Raw genomic sequence first — 17944 nt, 5'->3', positions numbered from 1 at the left:
GGCACTGGTAGCCTCCAAGTTCAAGAGCTGATGAGAGGCCAAGGACAATGGCACGGGGTTTTGATCCTACTTCATGTTCTGGCTTTGTGGGAGCCTAGACAGTTTGGATGTTCACCTTCCTAGACCTGGATGGAGGGGGGAGGACCTTGGACTTTCCACAGGGCAGGGAACCCTGACTGCTCTTGGGACTGGAGAGGGAGGAGAAGAGGAGTGGGGGGAGGGGAAGAGGGGCGGGAGGAGGGGGATGGAAATGGGAGGCGGGGAGGAAGCGGGAAATTTTTTTTTTTCAATTAAAAAAAAGTTAAGGGGCTGGAGAGATGGCTCAGCTGTTAAGAGCATTGTGTGCTCTTCCAAAGGACCCGAGTTCGATTCCCAGCAACCACATGGTGGCTCACAACCATCTGTAATGAGGTCTGGTGTCCTCTTCTAGCCTGCAGGCATATATGTAAACAGAATATTGTATCCATAATAAATAAATATAAAAAAATGTTAAAAAAAAATAAAAAATAAATAAAAACAGCATGACTTTCAAAAAAAAAAATCTGTCTAGATTCTTTGGGATATGGCATCCGTTTGTTCCAATGCCACTTGTTGCCTTTGTCCTTTGTCCAGCTGATTCACGTGAGCTACTCATGGGCTCTATCTGGCGCCGCTACTCAAACTTGCGTATTTCTTGTCAAGATTGGTGTCGTAGCTTATACTAAGCTTTGAAGCCACTATCAGTTCACCGACTGGATTTCAACACTGTAGGCTCTGGGGGACTCTGCCTCTCCAGGTTTATCTGTTTTAGATGTAAATTTTAGAATCCGTTTACTGGGTCGGAAGTTTCAATGGACAGAGGCTCTTGCACATAGGCCTGATTACCTGACCTCGACCCCCAGATCTCACACTTTTCTTTCTCCTTTTTGGTTTTGTGAAAAATAAGGTCGCTCTGTGTAACAGTTTTAGCTATACTGGAACTCATTTTGTAGACCAGGCTGGCCTTAAACTCACAGAGATCCGCCTGCCTCTGCCTTCCAAGGGACGGAATTAAAGGCGTGCTCCACCACGGCCTGGCTCAGATCCCATATTCTGATGATGGATATTTAGATTGTTTCTACCTCCTTCTGGCTACTGTGCACAGTGCTGCTATGAACATTCATGCACTAGTACTTGTCTCAACTGATATTTGACCTCAAGTCTATGAGAGGAATTACTGAACTGTACAGTATCTCTAGTCTTAGCTTTGAGGAATTCCCAAGTGATATACCACAGCAGCTGAATTACTTACTTTCCACTAGCAATGAAAGGGAGTTCTAATGTCCTAATGTCCTCATGTCCTCAACATTTGTTGTTTTTCTTTTACTTAATTATAGCTGCCCTTGTGGAGATGAAGTAGTGTTTTATTTGGTCTTGATTTCCATTTTCTTAATGACTAACCATGCTAGGAATCTTTTTATCTGCTTGCTTGTCATTTGTCTTCTCCAGAGAAAGCTACTCAAGTACTTTGCTCATTTTAAAATTGGATTTTTGTACTTATTACTTTGTTTATATATCTTGAACACTATAATTTTCTCAAGTACATGATCAACAAATATTTCTTCCATTCTGTAGCTTATCTTTTCACTTTTGGGGGGCATAATGTCCTGTGACTTATAAAATGTCATGGTGATACGAAGTTCATTATATATCTTTTCTCATTCTTGCTTTTGGTATCTAATGCTAAATCCAAGGTCGTGAATACTTAACATTGTTTGGTGGTTTGAATGATAAGTGTGTGTGGGCAGCAGCTTGAGTGCATACACAAATACATACATACAGAGAGAGAGAGAGAGAGAGAGAGAGAGAGAGAGAGAGAGAGACAGAAATGGGATTACCCTATAACAGGGTAACAATGCCCCTACTAGACAACATAGGCTAACAAAAAGCCCAGGTCCAGAAATGGTTTCTTCTTTTGGAGTGGTTGGATAATGAGGTCCCATTGACCCTCAAACATCATAAGCTATTACCATTAATCTTGGTTACCCTCCAGAACATGGCAGTAAGAATGTATACTGAAGACATGACATAAAACATGAGATCAAGACGGTATGGACTTAGCAACTTCACCCCTCCCACCAGCTGGCGTTCATAGGGCTGGGAGGTGCTCTGCAGGTACTAGATATGAACAGTAATCATCCATCGTACTCGGCTGCGAACTCCTCAAGCTACAACAATAGCCTGTCTAGCAAGACATACCCAAGAAAGCAACCAACCACTTTGTGACTGAATTTAAGTCTTACTCCACAAGATGAAACCCCTACCTGGCACCACTGCTGTGCCAAGAACTTATGGCTACACAAGTCATAAGCCTAGAAGAGAACTATTCCTATTATGCCTCCAAATGGACAGAGTATTAAACTTACTCTAATGACTTATCATTATATCCACAGATCAACACATCTACCAGCTTTCCTCTGAAAGCCTTCTGTTTACAGTGGATGATGACAAACACAGAGACCTATCATCAGCCAAGGTGCAGAGAGTAAGAGACTCCCAAATGCTCAGCACCATCCCCACAAGACCCAGAGATCACTGCAGAAGAAGGAGCAGGAAGAATATAAAAGCCAGGTCACAACATCTGGGCACAGCGGGGCAGCCCCACAGATGAACTTACAGCAGTTGTGATTAGCACACGCAAAACCTGTGAGAACCCAGGCCCAATCAAATCCCAGGTAGACAGGGAAGCTGGGCACACAATCCAACCCCTAGATGAGCAGTGACTGGCAGTTGTTAGCTGCTGGGAAAGACATGCTGTAGTAAAAGACCACACTCCAAGAACAGTTCCGGCAGTGCAAAGTGGTCTTGAAAGGTTGGTTTATTTTGACACAAAGTTGGGTCACTTAGGGAAAGGAGGGTGGGTCTGGGAAGAGTTGAAGGTAATTACACATGCCACGCAGGGAACTTAAAACTCTCAAAGAACTAATAAAAAAAGTTAAAAAGCAGAGGCTCTAAGTTCATATATCTCTATGGTATCTAATACAGTGTGTAACAAAAGAGAATAAAACACTACATTAAATATTGCTGCCACTAAAATTTTAAATAGAATATACTTGTATATGCATTACACAACCCTGGGAATGAATAAGAGTGTGGAATATCCCTTGACATGTGTGAAAATATGTTACTGTGGTTGTGTTAATAAAGAAGGCATGTAGCAGTATATTATTTGTATTTTTATAATAAATCTTACCTGAGGACCAAAGGCAAAGCTAAAGCCACTAGAGGTCAGGTAATGGTATCATACACCTTTAATCCCAGGATTTGGGAGACAGAGGTAGTTGGATCTCTGTGAGCTCAAGGTCATTCTGGGCTACACAAGATCAATGCAGAAACAAATCCAGGTGGTGGTGGCTCACACCTTTAATTCCAGTCCTAGGGAGTCACAGGCTTTTAATCCCAGCACTAGAGGGAAAATAAAATGGGAGGAGAGAAAGGTTTAGTCTGCTTAGTTTACGGTCACCTTGGTAGAGGCAAGACTTCTCTAGTGGCTTGGCTGCTTTGCTTCTCTGGTTTTCAGGTTGAACCCCAATTTCTGTCTCTGGATTTTTATTGTTTGTGCTACAAAGCTGGCTGCCCAGAAGTTGGACAGGTAGAGGTTAGGTGGGACTTTAGACAAAAGAGAGCGTGAAGAAAAAAGGAAGGAGGTCAGAATAGAGAGGAGATGTGGAGAATTGGAGAATTGCCGTACTAAGAAAAGGTACCAAGCCACATGGCAGAATGTTAGATAAGGAATATGGGTTGATTTAAAATGTAAGAGCTTGCAACAAGGAACAGGTAACAGGCCTGAGCTATTGGCAGAGCGTTTATAATTAATAATAAGTTTCTGTGTGGTTATTTGGGAGCTGGATGCCAGGAAAGAAAAGTCCGCTACACAAGATAATGTAAAGGCCTTGAGGACTGAGAGACAGGTCTTCTGGGACATAGAGTTGTAGGGCAGTTTCCTTTCACTAACTTTTATTCATTATGAATTTTAGTAAATTTATGCGTAGTAATTAAAGTTTCTTGATTATAAAGAAAAACCTGCCAGGTGGTGGTGGCATACGCCTTTAATTCCAGCATTCAGGAGACAGACAAACAGAGGCAGGTGGATCTCTGAGTTTGAAGGTAGCCAGGGATCCACAGAGAAACCCTACCTCGAAAACAACAACAACGAAAAGAACTGATGCTCTCTTCTGATGCCTGAGGGAATCTGCATGCATGTGGCATACATGCCTTGCACCCCATAGACACATAAAGGAAAATAAATCTTTAAAAAGAAAAACCCTCTATTCAGAAAACAAAATTTTTAATTTTCCCGTGGACTGAGAGAAGCACATGGAAATGGTAGTGATAGGTTTGCAAGTGGTTTTTGTTCCTTCCTCATCACGGGTGAGCCCTGGCTCCTGTTCATGGGCAGCAGCCAGGGCTGGAGATGGAGCCAGGAGGGCAATGAGGCCAGGATTTCCTGACGTGATGCTAATCGGCCCTGCAGGAACCTTTTACGCTAATGAGTTCATCTACCTCAGGCAACATATGGTCACCTACCGAAATCCTGAAGACTAATTAAATGGCTAACTCATACTGTATTTTACTTGTTTATGATGTGTTTCTTTTAGGGAAGGCAGAGGGGAAGTATCAGCTTTATTGATTAGTTCTGACTCTAAATGTCAAATGGGAAAAATGAAATAAACAGCTACAATAAAAATTTTGTTTATGTTAGAATTAGCTCCGTTTTAAGCAGACATATGAAACACTGCTTTTAAATTATAAAGAATTCACACCAGCATATGAAAATTTCCTAATAAAATAGAGAAATTTACTTATGTGACAGGTGTCTGCTCTAGTCAATCAAAGCCTAATTTCCCCATAATTATGCACAGAGTGAGAAGAACTGAGGAAATATTTAATGCGCAGAGGCTGACGGTGATGCTGACAGCCATTCGAGGAAACCCACATCTACTTCTCTCACAGAATGCAAATGGGAGCCCCAGCTCAGGAAACGCTCTGACTCACCTCGGCAGCAACAATTTTCTCTGCGTTAATGGAAGAGCATCGGGAAATTGTTCCAGATAGCCTCAAATTAGAAATATTTCAGGAGGAAAATGGCCTACTGAGTGGAACATTAAAATATTCATGAAAGGAATATCTTCAAAGACATTAATAATTAGAAAATCTGCACTATACAGTACTCCAAGGGGAAAGTGTTCTGGGGTCTAGGGGGTGTGAAATTTTCAAGCTAAACCCTAACCTCAGGAAATTCAAACGAGACAGTAGCTACAAAGCCAACATTATTCTTTGTGCTAATTGGTAATTATTGTTTCTCCTTCCTCTCTGGAGTTCTCCCAGTTCTGGAAAGGTATTGCCTTCATGGTCACTGCGGTGGGACACTGGTGGTCATCCTAGATGCTCCTCGGGTCCCAGCCCAACCAGCTGTCAAGTACCACATCGGTTAATCCTGCATGCCAAGCAACCATCCTTTCCTTTCTGCTTACCCTTCTCCCTTCCTTAGTTCAGGCCCATTTCTCATACTGGACCATGGGATGGTTTCCTGATGGGTTCCATTCCTTTGTCCTCCCCCATCTCCCTCTCATGTTCCCCCTTTAATTGCCAAAGGAAACACCTAAGACCCTTAAGTCCTTTGCTCCAAATGCTTCATTTGTAGCCACCATGCACAGGACAATGTGGAAGAAGAGACAAAGGGAACATTAAGGATGGGAGGCATGCAGTGACATGTCCCCTGCACACAATGCGGCTGCTGTGCATATGAACTGACGGCAGCTGTAATTACCTGCACAAGACGAGGCCCAGACCCTAGCAGGCCAGCTATTGGGGCTGATGGATACCGGGAGGAGCAGTCACTTTTCTTTGGGGGATTTGGCCACTGGAAAGTTCCCCCCATGTCCTGTGGATGACCCTGTGCCCATGAACAAATGGGCAATGCAAACTTGTCTCAGTGAATAAAAGGAGGAAAAGGAAGGCAGGCAGGTATACATAAGGGTTTAAGGTGTTTTGTTTTATAACATTCTATGTCATCCTGAAAAGGATTTGGGAGAGGAGAAAGAAGGGAAAGGGGAGAAGGGAGAGGGGATGGAGGAGAGGAGAGGAGTGGGGAAGGGAAGGGGAAGGGAGGGGAGGGGAGGAGGGGGGACAGGGGAAAGGAAAGGAGGAGAGGAGAGAGAGATGACCCTGAGTTTGACATCAGTCAGGCCTTTACAAAAGAAACGTACCTCCAAACTAAAGATTAAAAAATTAAATATATTTTCCTATAAAATAATCAGTAATATTAATTCATGATTTTGGTGCTGTTTGTCTCCTACCCATGAACTGGCTTTTATATTACACATTGAAGACTGTTGGGGACTGTGGACCCCGTCTGCCAGAGTAAAATCACTTCTTTTCCTGTGCTTGCAGCTGCTCTGAGCAGAAGACCCTGATGGCAGGGGAGTGGTTTCTGGTGGCTTGCAGCTGAAGGATCCTGAGAGCTGAGGCGTGGCCATTGGTCAGGGAAAGCACTATTTAAGCTGTCCTGGAACACAATAAAGTTGGCATTCTTTTTTTTTCTTTTTAAGATTTATTTATTATGTATACAACATTCTGCCTCGATGTATGCTCACACGCCAGAGGAGGGCGCCAGATCTCAGTACAGATGGTTGTGAGCCACCATGTGGTTGCTGGGAATTGAACTCAGGACCTCTGGAAGAGTAGCCAGTGCTCTTAACCTCTGAGCCATCTCTCCAGCCCCATTCTTGGCATTCTTGTTTCAAGGATGACTCATGTCTGTCTGTCTGTCTCTGTGTGTGTGTGTGTGTGTGTGTGTGTGTGTGTGTGTGTGTGTGTGTGTGTTTCAATCTCCAACCCATCGCCTGACTCTCAACTCTAGAACCATTTCCTGGTGCAGGCAGCATGCTACAGATGTACTGTAGTACACATAGTACAGGCTACAGGACCATAGTACACGTAGTAGCACGGACGTTACATAAGACTTTTAGCAGACGGTGCAAGTCTTTTTAAAAGCCTTTTCATAAAAGAGTTCATTTAGCAACACCCAGTGGTTCAGGCCTCTCATCCTAGCTACTTGGGAAACCGAATCTGAAGGATCAATTACAAGGCTTGCTTGGGCAACAGAATGAGGTGAAATTCAGTCTGGGTAACTCGGTACATGAGACCCTACCACAAAATAAAAGTAAAAAGTGGATTGGGTTTATAAGTACAGTGCACCTGCTTAGCACACACCAGGCCAAATGGAAAAGAAAAAGAAGAAAAAGAGGGGAAGGGAGAAAAGAGATGGGGAGGAGGAGGATACCAGTACAAGCCCTTGGGCTCCACTCTGACCTGCTGGAGCATGATCTCCATACTGACTAACATCCCTTAATTGATACACAGTTGTATCAAAAACTTGAGGGGGCACTGATCACAGTGATTGCTTAAGTTCTCCCATGTAAAGACCTAGTAAAAACTAGAGGATCCTTAATAGAAACCCACCCCAAATATAAATGGCTCAGTACTGCATGTAGCAAACACGGAGTTAATGGCCTGAGTACATAGACAGACCCACTCTGAACAGACGAATCCACACGGGAAGAGCAGAATCACAGTTAAAAGAGTCACTGTGATCTGTTTAGTATATCTGTTTGCTCCTACTAACTTTCAAATGAGTTAAGTACTTCTTATTCTCTGACAATTTTATATATGTATATAATGAATGTTGGCCACTCCCCCATCACCCCCTCTTACTCCTCTTGCTCTGAACACATTCTTTCCAAGAAGCCCCCTCCTATTTTCTTTTCTGAGTTCAATTCCGGTTGTTTGCATGAGGTGGCTACACATCTGGAAAAAGACACACCTCTCTTGAAGCAGTCAGAGATTACTACTGTACGTTTCGATAAGATTTGAGCCTTTATTTATTTGTTGTGCGTGCATGTGTGTGTTGTATGCACATGTCTGTGGAGATGCATTTTCCAACGCTATCCTCACATGGAGGCCAGACACCTATGTTGGTGTCTTTCTCTTTAGCACTCCACCTTACTTCTTGGAGACAGGGTCTCTCACTGAATCTGGAGTCAGTCATTTAGCTACACAGGCCTGTCAGCAAGCCTCTGGAATCTACCTGTCTCCACACACACCACCTCCTTCCCTCCAGTGTTGGGTTACAGGCACACGCTGCCACATCTGGTTTTTACAGGGGCACCAGGGATTTGAACTCAGGTCCTCACGGTGGCAGGGTAGGCATTTTATTCACTGAGCCATCTCTCCTCAGCCCTAGACAGTCTTTAAATACCACTACTTTATTAAAATTATCAAATCTATTTGAAATATTACTACCAAGTATGCATAGCTACAAAAATCAGGCTGTAATTCAGAATGTTCTGGCTTCAGGCACTGATGAGTACAAAGGACAATGGGGGCATACATTAAAGAGCTAAATGAAGCAGGAAGAGGCATGTGTTCTGCCCCCAAGAAATGAATAAACGAGGCAATGTGGAAATGTCAAAGACAAAGACAGGCAGTGGCGGTGCATACCTTTAATTCCAACGCTCGGGAGGCAGAGGCAGATGAATCTCCATGAGCTCAAAGGCAGTCTAGTCTATAGAACTAGTTCTAGGATAGTCAAGGCTACATAAAGAAACCTTGTCTCAAAAAACACAAAACAATAACAACAACAACAACAAAAAAACAGACAAGAAAAGAAAAGAAAAAGAAAAAACAAAACAAAACAACAACCAGAAATGTCAAAACAATAATCTGAACTCAGGGATGATGTACAAGGTCCAAATGTAATTCATGTTCCTAGAGAACATGATATAAGGTTATATAAGAAGTTATTGAGTTCTTTTAGTATTTCAGGGTGTAAGCATGTATGGGTATGATGTAGAGCCTTAGTGCTTCAAAAAAAATGTCCAAACAAAAAACAAAACAAAACAAAAATCCTCATCTAAAAACCAGCAGGACTTGATGTTCTCAGACATCAATCTGAAAACTAGAAGAGGCGGAGTTTGAAAAACTTAAGGTTGAAGTAAGTAGTAAAAGTTGGTTCTTCATATTTGGAACAAGCAGCAGCTCTTTCCTAAATCACTAGATAGCAAAAACATGACCCATGATGACAAAGCAGTACACTTAGCCAACCGCATGAAGCTAAATCTAAACGCGCATGCCATACCAAGCGGTATGCTAGAAACACCCTCTGTGTAGACTAGAGATGTCAAATTCTTTCCAAGAATCAAACATTCCCTTGCCTTGAGCCAAGTAAAATGCTACATTTAAAATACGAACAATGTAGAGCTTACACGCATTCAAATATTTCCTATTACTGACTGCTGAGAGCAGCAGGGAAGACCTCCACCACGGGCCTCTGTGGTACACAGGGGTCTAACCTCTGCCTCCCTGAACCACCAGGGGCCTCTGTGATACATAGGGGGCTAGCCTCTCCTTCCCTGCACCACCAGGGGCCTATGCAGGGTTGGGCATGAGAATATGACATTATCTTCCCAGGGGCCTCTGTGGTACACAGGGGTCTAGCTTCTCTCTGCACCACCAGAGGCCTCTGTGGTACACAGGGGTCTAGCCTCTCCCTCCCTGCACCACCAGGGGCCTCTGTGGTACACAGTGGTCTAACCTCTCCTTCCCTGCACCACCCCAGGGTTGGCCGTGAGAATATGACATTATCTTCCTTTGGCGCTCTAACACAGTGTATCCAGTATCCACAGATCCAAGACCAGAAAGTGCATGCAACCGTCTGTCTCCACCATGATCCCAGAGTGAACTGAGCTCGTAAAGGGAGAGATTCAGGTCCTTGCCCAGGTCTTGACCCACTTCTATTATTACGATTTATCTTACTGGATCCAGGTTCTTGAACAGCAGGATATCTTTGCAAGCCTCTTGCAATCTGTTTCTCTGATCATCAGTTTTGGGATGTATTATCTGAAAAGACATCAAAATCAAGAAAACAAACACAACAGTTAATACCAGGTAAAATCCAACATTCACTCTGGCTGGCTAACAAGGGTTAGTCCATGAGCCGTCCCTTGGTCTACAGAGCACAGCCACCAGCACTGTGCTCAGAAGCTCCTGGGAGGGGAATTCTCCCCAAGACCAGAAAGCACATTATGAGAAGATGTGTGAGCAGCGATAAAGACAACAAACATCCCAGGCTACACGGACACGTACAAAAGGACAAAGTGTTATACAGCTATGCTGGAATGTTAGATGCTGCCTTCATTCCGTTGGGACTGAACTTAAACTCTTCAGGCTACAGCTCTTTCCTTTAAAACTTGATAATGTCTGCAGAAGCAAGGGAATTCTTACATGTATACTGCATCAAAATTAAATAAGATTTTAGAAAAATTGCAGGTAACTGTCCCAACAGCATGTTAGGAATTTACAGAAAGGACCAAGCAACCATATAATCAGGGGAATGTGCGTTCAGGGGAAATGAATCCAGGAAATACAGATGTGGTCATTTAGGATAAAGTTAAGAGAAGCTGGTGTTCTATCTTCTCACTGAACATTTACTCAGGGCAACGAAGCAGTCATTTGTTTCTAAGAAAAAAACAAAACAAGAACAAAAAAAAGCAATTAAAATTTAAAATGGGCAGTGGTAGCGGACACCTTTAATCCCAGCACTTGGGAGGCAGAGGCAGGCATATTTCTGAGTTTCAAGGCCAGCCTGGTCTACAGAGTGAGTTCCAGGACAGCCAGGGTACACAGATAAACTCTATAGGACCTGCTAAGCCAATGCCTCACCTCTCCCATCAAAGCAGGCAGCATCAGACAGCAGGGAGTCTGTGCCCACAGAAACATCAAAACGCACAGGGACATTTATCTCGGCAGAAGAGATAGCTAACAAACCAATGAAGCGTAAGCCTGAAGGAATTGACATTTACAGTATTGGAGACCTCTCTGATCTATAGTAACACGAAAGACTATCTGCTAGTGATCAGATCTCAGCAGATTTTCAATGAACGTGTGTGGCTTGGGACTCAGTGTCCCCACAGACTGAGTCCCATGTTTATGCTGCTACTTTGAAGGCCGTGGAGTCTTTAGCAGATGAGGCCTGGCTAGTATAAGCAGATGGGAATGAATGTGCAGGCATTTCTTATAGCTGCCTGTAGCTCCAGGCCAGCATTCTCTTTCTGGATGGTGCCCCGTGACGTTCCTGACACCGTTACAGACACACTTCCCCCACACGACACACTAAAACTCCCCGGAAACTGGATCCAGAACAAACCTTATTCTCTTACTTTATTTTTGCCAGGCATTTTTTTCTCATGCTATGGGAAGTCACTATGTAAGGTGTAAGGTATGGGAAGCCTGTTTAATCTGAACCTAGACCCTAAGATGGCAGGTGAACAGACCACTCATTATCAGTGCTACACAGAAACCTTCAAACCTCAGATGACACGAGCCAGAGCTCACCACTTTCTACTCAACACACAAGGGATCAAGGCTACTTCTCACTCTGAAAGCTTCCAAGGGAGTGCCTGTGAGGCAGCCACAGTGTGGTGGCCGTGGTAGCAGTGGCATTGTGGGCAGCACTGGCGGTGGTGGAAATGCCAGACTATGGTCTGGTCTCCACTCTGTGATGCTTCACCCTCTGCCAATTCAAGTCTCTCTCCTTTCTCCCCATACTTTCTCTTCTGGTGAGGTCTCAACAGGGGAGACATTTTTCCTGCTCTCCTGGCTCTAAACAACCAAAGCTTCTAGAATGTTTTCTAGGGCTGCTGTCTATGCAGTTTGCTCATCCCCCACTCCTCCCTGACACAGATTCTGCCAAAGACCCTTGGCCTAGTACGGTCTGTGCTTTGGGAGCAGTCAGGGGGCAGATACTGCCCGCTCCTATGGACTCATATTTTCAGTAGGTTTGACATCACTCTGTGCGCCAGGCTTGTCTCTGGACTCTTCAGCTTTAACAATGTACCCAGAGTGTAAGCTTTTGCCAGCCAAGAAGCTCTCATGATTTTTATTAAAATTTCTCATTTCAAGATAAAAAATCTTGCTAAGCAAGCATTTGTGTGGCATCTTATGCATGCCAGGTGCATTATTTATTTATTTAGTTAGTTTTTTCAAGACAGGGTTTCTCTGTGTAGCCCTGGCTATCCTGCTACTCACTTTGTAGACCAGGCTGGCCTTGAACTCACAGAGACCCATCCGACTCAGCTTCCCAAATGCTGGGATTAAAGGCGTGTGCCACCACTGCCCATCCCCAGGTAGTATTTCAAGGGCTCCATAAGTGTCAATTCATTTTAACCTAGTAACAGACCCCTGAAAACAGGTGGTAATTTAGAGGTGAGAAACACACGCACACACTCGATTGACTTCTCCATCATCTAACAGTTCCGGAGCTGCAGAGCTGGGATTCATCCCTAACAAGCTGGTTAAGAGAACACACTCACACCCCAGAACAGACCCACCCCTGCAAGCACATCTGCAGAGAATGGTCTCAGAGCTAAGAATGGCTTTACCTTTGTGTTCTCGCTCCCTCTGCCTCTCTCTCTCTCCCCCTCCCATACACGACCCCTGCATGCATACACAGGTGTGCACGCATGCGCGCATACACACACACACACACACACACACACACACACACACGGAAATGAGAGGAAATTCAAGTGTCCTCAGAACACAGACATGCTTACATTTGTGCACTGCCTGTGATGATTCTGAGCCACAGCAGTAGGGCGGAGTAGACTTTCAGAGCGCTTCCGACTCCCAAACACTAAATATTCATGTTCAGAAATAGTGAGATTTCAGTTAAAAAATAATCCCCATATAAAGTGTTTGCCAATTCCTGCTCTGAACTTCGGCTGCCTTTCAAGGAAAAGAATCAGAGAAGCAACTAACAGGGTTTACTTAGATGTAGGAGCTGATGCAGAGGTCATGGAAGGGGGCTGTTTACTGACTTGCTGCCCAGGGCTTGCTCAGCCTGCTTTCTTATAGAACTCAAGACCACCAGCCCCGAGGTGTGATTCGGTGAACTAAGCATCAATCAAGAAAATATAACACAGGCTTGCCCAAAGATCAATCTAGTGGGGGCATTTTCTCAATTAAAATTACCTCTTCTAAAACTGGCTCTAGCTTATGTTAAAATGACAGCCACCACACTAGCCATCACACACACCTTCCATAAGAAAATGCCTGCCGTTCACTAAGAGAAACAATTAATAAATGGGACCTCCTGAAGCCGAAAAGCTTCTGTAAAGCAAAGGATACAGTTAACAAGACAAAATAGCAGCCTACAGAATGGGAAAAGATCTTCATCAACCCCACATTGGACAAAGGGCTGATCTTCAAAATATACAAAGAACTGAAGAAATCGGTCACCAAAAGAACAAATAATTCAATTAAAAATGGGGTACAGACCTAAACAGAGAACTCTCAATAGAGGAATCTAAAATGGCTGAAAGACACTTAAGGAAATGCTCAACATCCTTAGCCATCAGAGAAATGCAAACCAAAACAATTCTGAGATTCCATCTTACAACTGTAAGAATGGCTAAGATCAAAAACACTGATGACAACTTATGCTGGAGAGGTTGTGGGGTAAAGGGAACACTTCTGCATTGCTGGTGGGAGTGCAAACTGGTACAGCCCTTTTGGATGTCAGTGTGGCGATTTCTCAGAAAATTAGGAAACAACCTTCCTCAAGACCCAGTGTATACCCAAAGTGGGCTCAATTATAGCACAGGGACATGCTCAGTTATGTTCATAGGAACATTATTTGTCATAGCAAGAACCTGGGAACAACCTAAATGCCTCTTGATCAAAGAATGAATAAGGATAATGTGGATGTACAGATGAAGCGCGTGATAGGCAAGGAAGGTTTGTAGCACACACACAGAGCAATAACAGCATGTTCCAGATTAGCAACTGAAGAATCTGACTGCATATGTATATTTGTTTATACCAAGGGTATACATATACTTCAGGAGCTCAACAGTCTAAAAACTCTGGACCCGCTGTCTGGTTTTCTGCATTTTTCAGAGCTATAGATAGAGGTTTTAAAAAAACACTTTTTAAGACTGAAGATACAAAAGAGATTTTTCCAAAGTATGTACAAAGAAAGAAAGGAGGGGAGGAAGGGAGGGAAAGACAGGAGGAAGGGAGGGGAGGGAGGGAGGGAGGGGAGGGAGGGGAGGGAGGGAGGGAGGGAGGGAGGTAGGTAGGTTACTACTTTTCTTCATGTTCAGGCACAGTAATTTCTTATTTAGTCTCCTTCTTACTGGATCACTAATGGGAGACATAAGCTAAGGGTACTGCTTGAAAGCTGTATCAAAGCGCACAAGGGAAATGCTACGGAATCATCAGGGCCTCCAAGAGCCAGTCTGTGCAAGGCCTGGTGTGTGCTGTGCTGGCACCTTCCTTGTGATTCTACTGAGGCTTGTCTGCCTCCGAGGAACCTTCTGTTAGCAACTGATAGAAGCAGAAGGTCTTTACCAGCATCTCTCTACAGTAGGAACACCTTTTATAAATAACTATGGCTATAAGAAAAATAAATAGCTCAAAACATTTTTCATCATCAGGATGCCTTTAGTGAAAGGACTGTACCATAACTTCAGTGAGCACTCACATTCTTGTCTTGTTTCATCCAAGAGAGACTATGTGCAGAGTGAGGGGGGCGGATAAAAATCCTTCTGTAGAATTCGAAGTAGAAGTAGACTCTCAAGATAAGGTGAGGGAAAAAATAAGTAATTTCACTGTCTGTCCTGAAAGTCTGCGTGCCCATTATTATTTTCCTTACACAATGCATTTGACATCACCTAATCCAGTCAACTACGTACCCTGGACTCTGCATCATCCTCTTCTTCGTCAGGATTATAAGCTTCTGCACAAACTGCAAATAAAAAGGGGACATTTTAAGCATTTGTTCGTCAAATACATGCAGTAAATAGCTTTACAATTTAATGATCAGTGAACTTCAGACACAGGACCCAGAGGCCCCTGAGTTGGTACTGATTTGAAAGCCTCCTCCCTGAGGACTAGAGTCCATGGTGCCAGAAGACGACAGGCAAGCTTCCAGAGAAGAAAAGCAACCAACAGTCAATCTACCCAGATATGACACCCACAAATCATAGCCACCACCAGCATGGCAGGATAACCCCAAGGGTGCAGCGGTGACAGGCATACCTTGGCAGTAACCAACAGCTGTCTAGTTGGACTTATGACCTGTCAACAGGAAGGAAACCATACCTGGTTCTGGAAACCTAGTCAAAGAACTAATGAAGTCATGGATGTTGCAGAAGAATCCACAGCTACCGTGTTACTAAGCCAGCAGTATTCCTAACTGTATTCTAAATATTTGTTCTTATACCCACAGACAAGCGTAGTCTTCACTCTTCATCAAGGAAAATTCTCTTTGCAACAGACAGAGACAATTACAGATAACCACAACCAATCAAGACGCAGAGTTGTGGAGCCCAGTCACAATGGATACATCTACAAAACACTCCCACACCCAAGGCTCAGGGAATGTTATGAAGAGATAGTAAAAGCCAGAGGATCAGGGAGCTTGCTGTGAGATTGTGTCTCCTTGCGATGTCAGAAGCTACGCCAACATGACCGCCCAAGCATGAGGTGAACAGGCATGACACTTACAGGCACACTAACGTGGACGGGGAAGCCCAGGGGTTTCAACTCTACACAAAGAACTACAGACAACTAAAGAATGCAGAAGGGGAGAGAAAGTTTCCCCCAGTACGCTAACTGGTTATCCACGTTCAAGTGGTCAAAACATATGTACAAATACCATTATACAAACTGAGCAGGTCGTATATTTAGGAATATATGTGTGCACATGCACACATACATGTTAGTAACAGTTAATGAAAAAGAGGCTATGAATTTGAAAGAGAGCAAAGAGGAGAATGTGAAACATTTGGAGAGAGGAAAAGGGAGGGGTAAATGGTATAACTATATTATAATCGCAACAAAAAATAATTTTTTAAATTAGTGATCATAAAGAGTACCATGATGGTTAAAAGGTCCACTAATTATGAGCAAGAAATTCATCCCTAAAATTTTTTTTTTTTTTTTGGTTTTTTCGAGACAGGGTTTCTCTGTGGTTTTGGAGCCTGTCCTGGAACTAGCTCTTGTAGACCAGGCTGGTCTCGAACTCATAGAGATCCACCTGCCTCTGCCTCCCAAGTGCTGGGATTAAAGGCGTGCGCCACCACCGCCCGGCCTCACCCCTAAAATTGATTACATTTAATTTATAAGGAATTTTTATAATATAAAGCCATACTTTACAACACTGGTGATCGCTTTCTGCTTATTCCTATTCAAAACTTAACCCTTTTACCTTCATTTCCAAAGCAAAGAAATGTTTATGACCTAAGATTATCAAAGAGAACATGAACAGTAAAAACATCTAAGCTTGCCATGAAATGATCAATTTAATCATATAGTTACGAGAAACTTTCATGAATTATTCATAAGCCGCTTTCTCAGGAACAAACGTTGCTAATACTGGGAATATTTCCCCCTGGTATTTGTCAGAGTTGGATTTATATTGCACATGCAGTCTGAAAACCTGCGTTCTTTCCCCTTAACACTGAAGAGTGTTTGTGTCACCAGAAACAGTAAATATTGTTAAGGACTACAAATTATGCTGCCTTGCTATAATTAGCTCCATTCCTAGTACTGAGCATTTAACTGGCTTCTATTACAATATTTTTGCAATATTGTACTTCTTCGCCATAAATACATGTAGACATTTTAGATTATTCCAAATGTTTTTCTGGGAGCCTAAAAGGCATGACAAATCTTAAGGTATATTTATTACAAAAGCCTGCACCCATCCATTGTTCTACAAAGAATATAAAAAGACTCTCTGGCTACATAAAAGAGCTGGGTGCCCATACTTAAAATCTTTGCCAATTTAAAAGAAAGGATTTAAATATTTAAAGTATTAAATGTGAACAACTCCCAAATACTATGTATATCTTCTTTGTTGTCATTTATGGGAATATGCTATTTCCTTTTTGACTAAAATTAGTTTCTCTCTTTCTCTTTTTTATAGGACAAGGCCTCCCTATGTAGCCTGGCTGTCCTAGAACCCACTATGTGAACCAGGATGACCTCAAACACAGAGATTCACCTGCCTCTGCCCCCCACATGCTGATATTAAAGGTGTGAGCCTCCACGCCTGGACACAAACATCGCTTTACTCTTAGACTGCTCAAAATAATTTAAATCAACTTGCTAATGTTTGTTACAAAATTTCACAGATTATGCATGTTTGTTTATGCTTACCATAGTACTGTGTGTCGAGGAAGGAACTACCCTGATGTTTAACTTTAATGACTTAACCCCAACATTAAACATCACAAGAAGATGAGCTTGACACCATCTCATTTGCAAACCTAAAGATTTGTTACTTTTCTTTCATTTTTATAAAAGTAGGGTTTTTTTAAATTTTGACTTGAGTCTATATAGAGAGTTTGGCTAAGATGTAGGAACTGAAAGAACAAAACAATAATAATAATAGTAATAAATAAGGATCACAAATGCCTTCCTAGGGGTCTCAGGATGGCATCAAGAATAATATCTATTCTCCTTAGATTTTATATTTTTATATTTATATATAATAATATTTTATATTATTATAAAACCAAACATAATTTTCCATTCTGCAGGCCCTGCTCTATGCAGCCACAACAGTAGATCCTCCAAGTGTGAGTGGCTAGGGGAGTCCACAGAAATAATGGGCTTGGGTCAGGGATGCTGTTAAAGAGCCTACAGTACACAGTGATTCCCCTGCAATTAACCATCTCCAAACACAGCATTATCTGGTTTCAAATGCTAATAGTACGGAGGCTCAGAAGCCCTGACCTAGAGGATACTTTCTTATACAATCTCACAATCCTACAGCAGGTAACTACTTCACATATGAAAGACCAGTGTGTGGAAAAGTCAGGGTCACACATCCCAGTAAATGGCACGGCCGGTATTT

At 42.9% G+C, this 17944-nt stretch overlaps 1 protein-coding gene across 1 annotated transcript in view; it reads right to left on the bottom strand.

Moving 5' to 3' along the window:
* The window catches only part of Prkar2b (protein kinase cAMP-dependent type II regulatory subunit beta), a 95212-nt gene that overhangs the window by 24866 nt on the left and 52402 nt on the right, over positions 1–17944 (bottom strand). Inside the window, exons 3-4 of the mRNA XM_057782836.1 lie at positions 14775–14827; positions 9835–9918 (exon numbers count right to left, since the gene is read on the bottom strand). Coding sequence (XP_057638819.1) covers positions 9835–9918; positions 14775–14827 — 137 coding nt within the window. The remainder of the gene's footprint in view (positions 1–9834; positions 9919–14774; positions 14828–17944) is intronic.

This window comes from Chionomys nivalis, chromosome 10 (assembly GCF_950005125.1).
Source record: "Chionomys nivalis chromosome 10, mChiNiv1.1, whole genome shotgun sequence".
Taxonomy (NCBI): Eukaryota; Metazoa; Chordata; class Mammalia; order Rodentia; family Cricetidae; genus Chionomys; species Chionomys nivalis.
The sequence above is the reverse complement of the archived record's forward strand: the minus strand, read 5'-3'. Positions and strand labels throughout refer to the sequence as shown.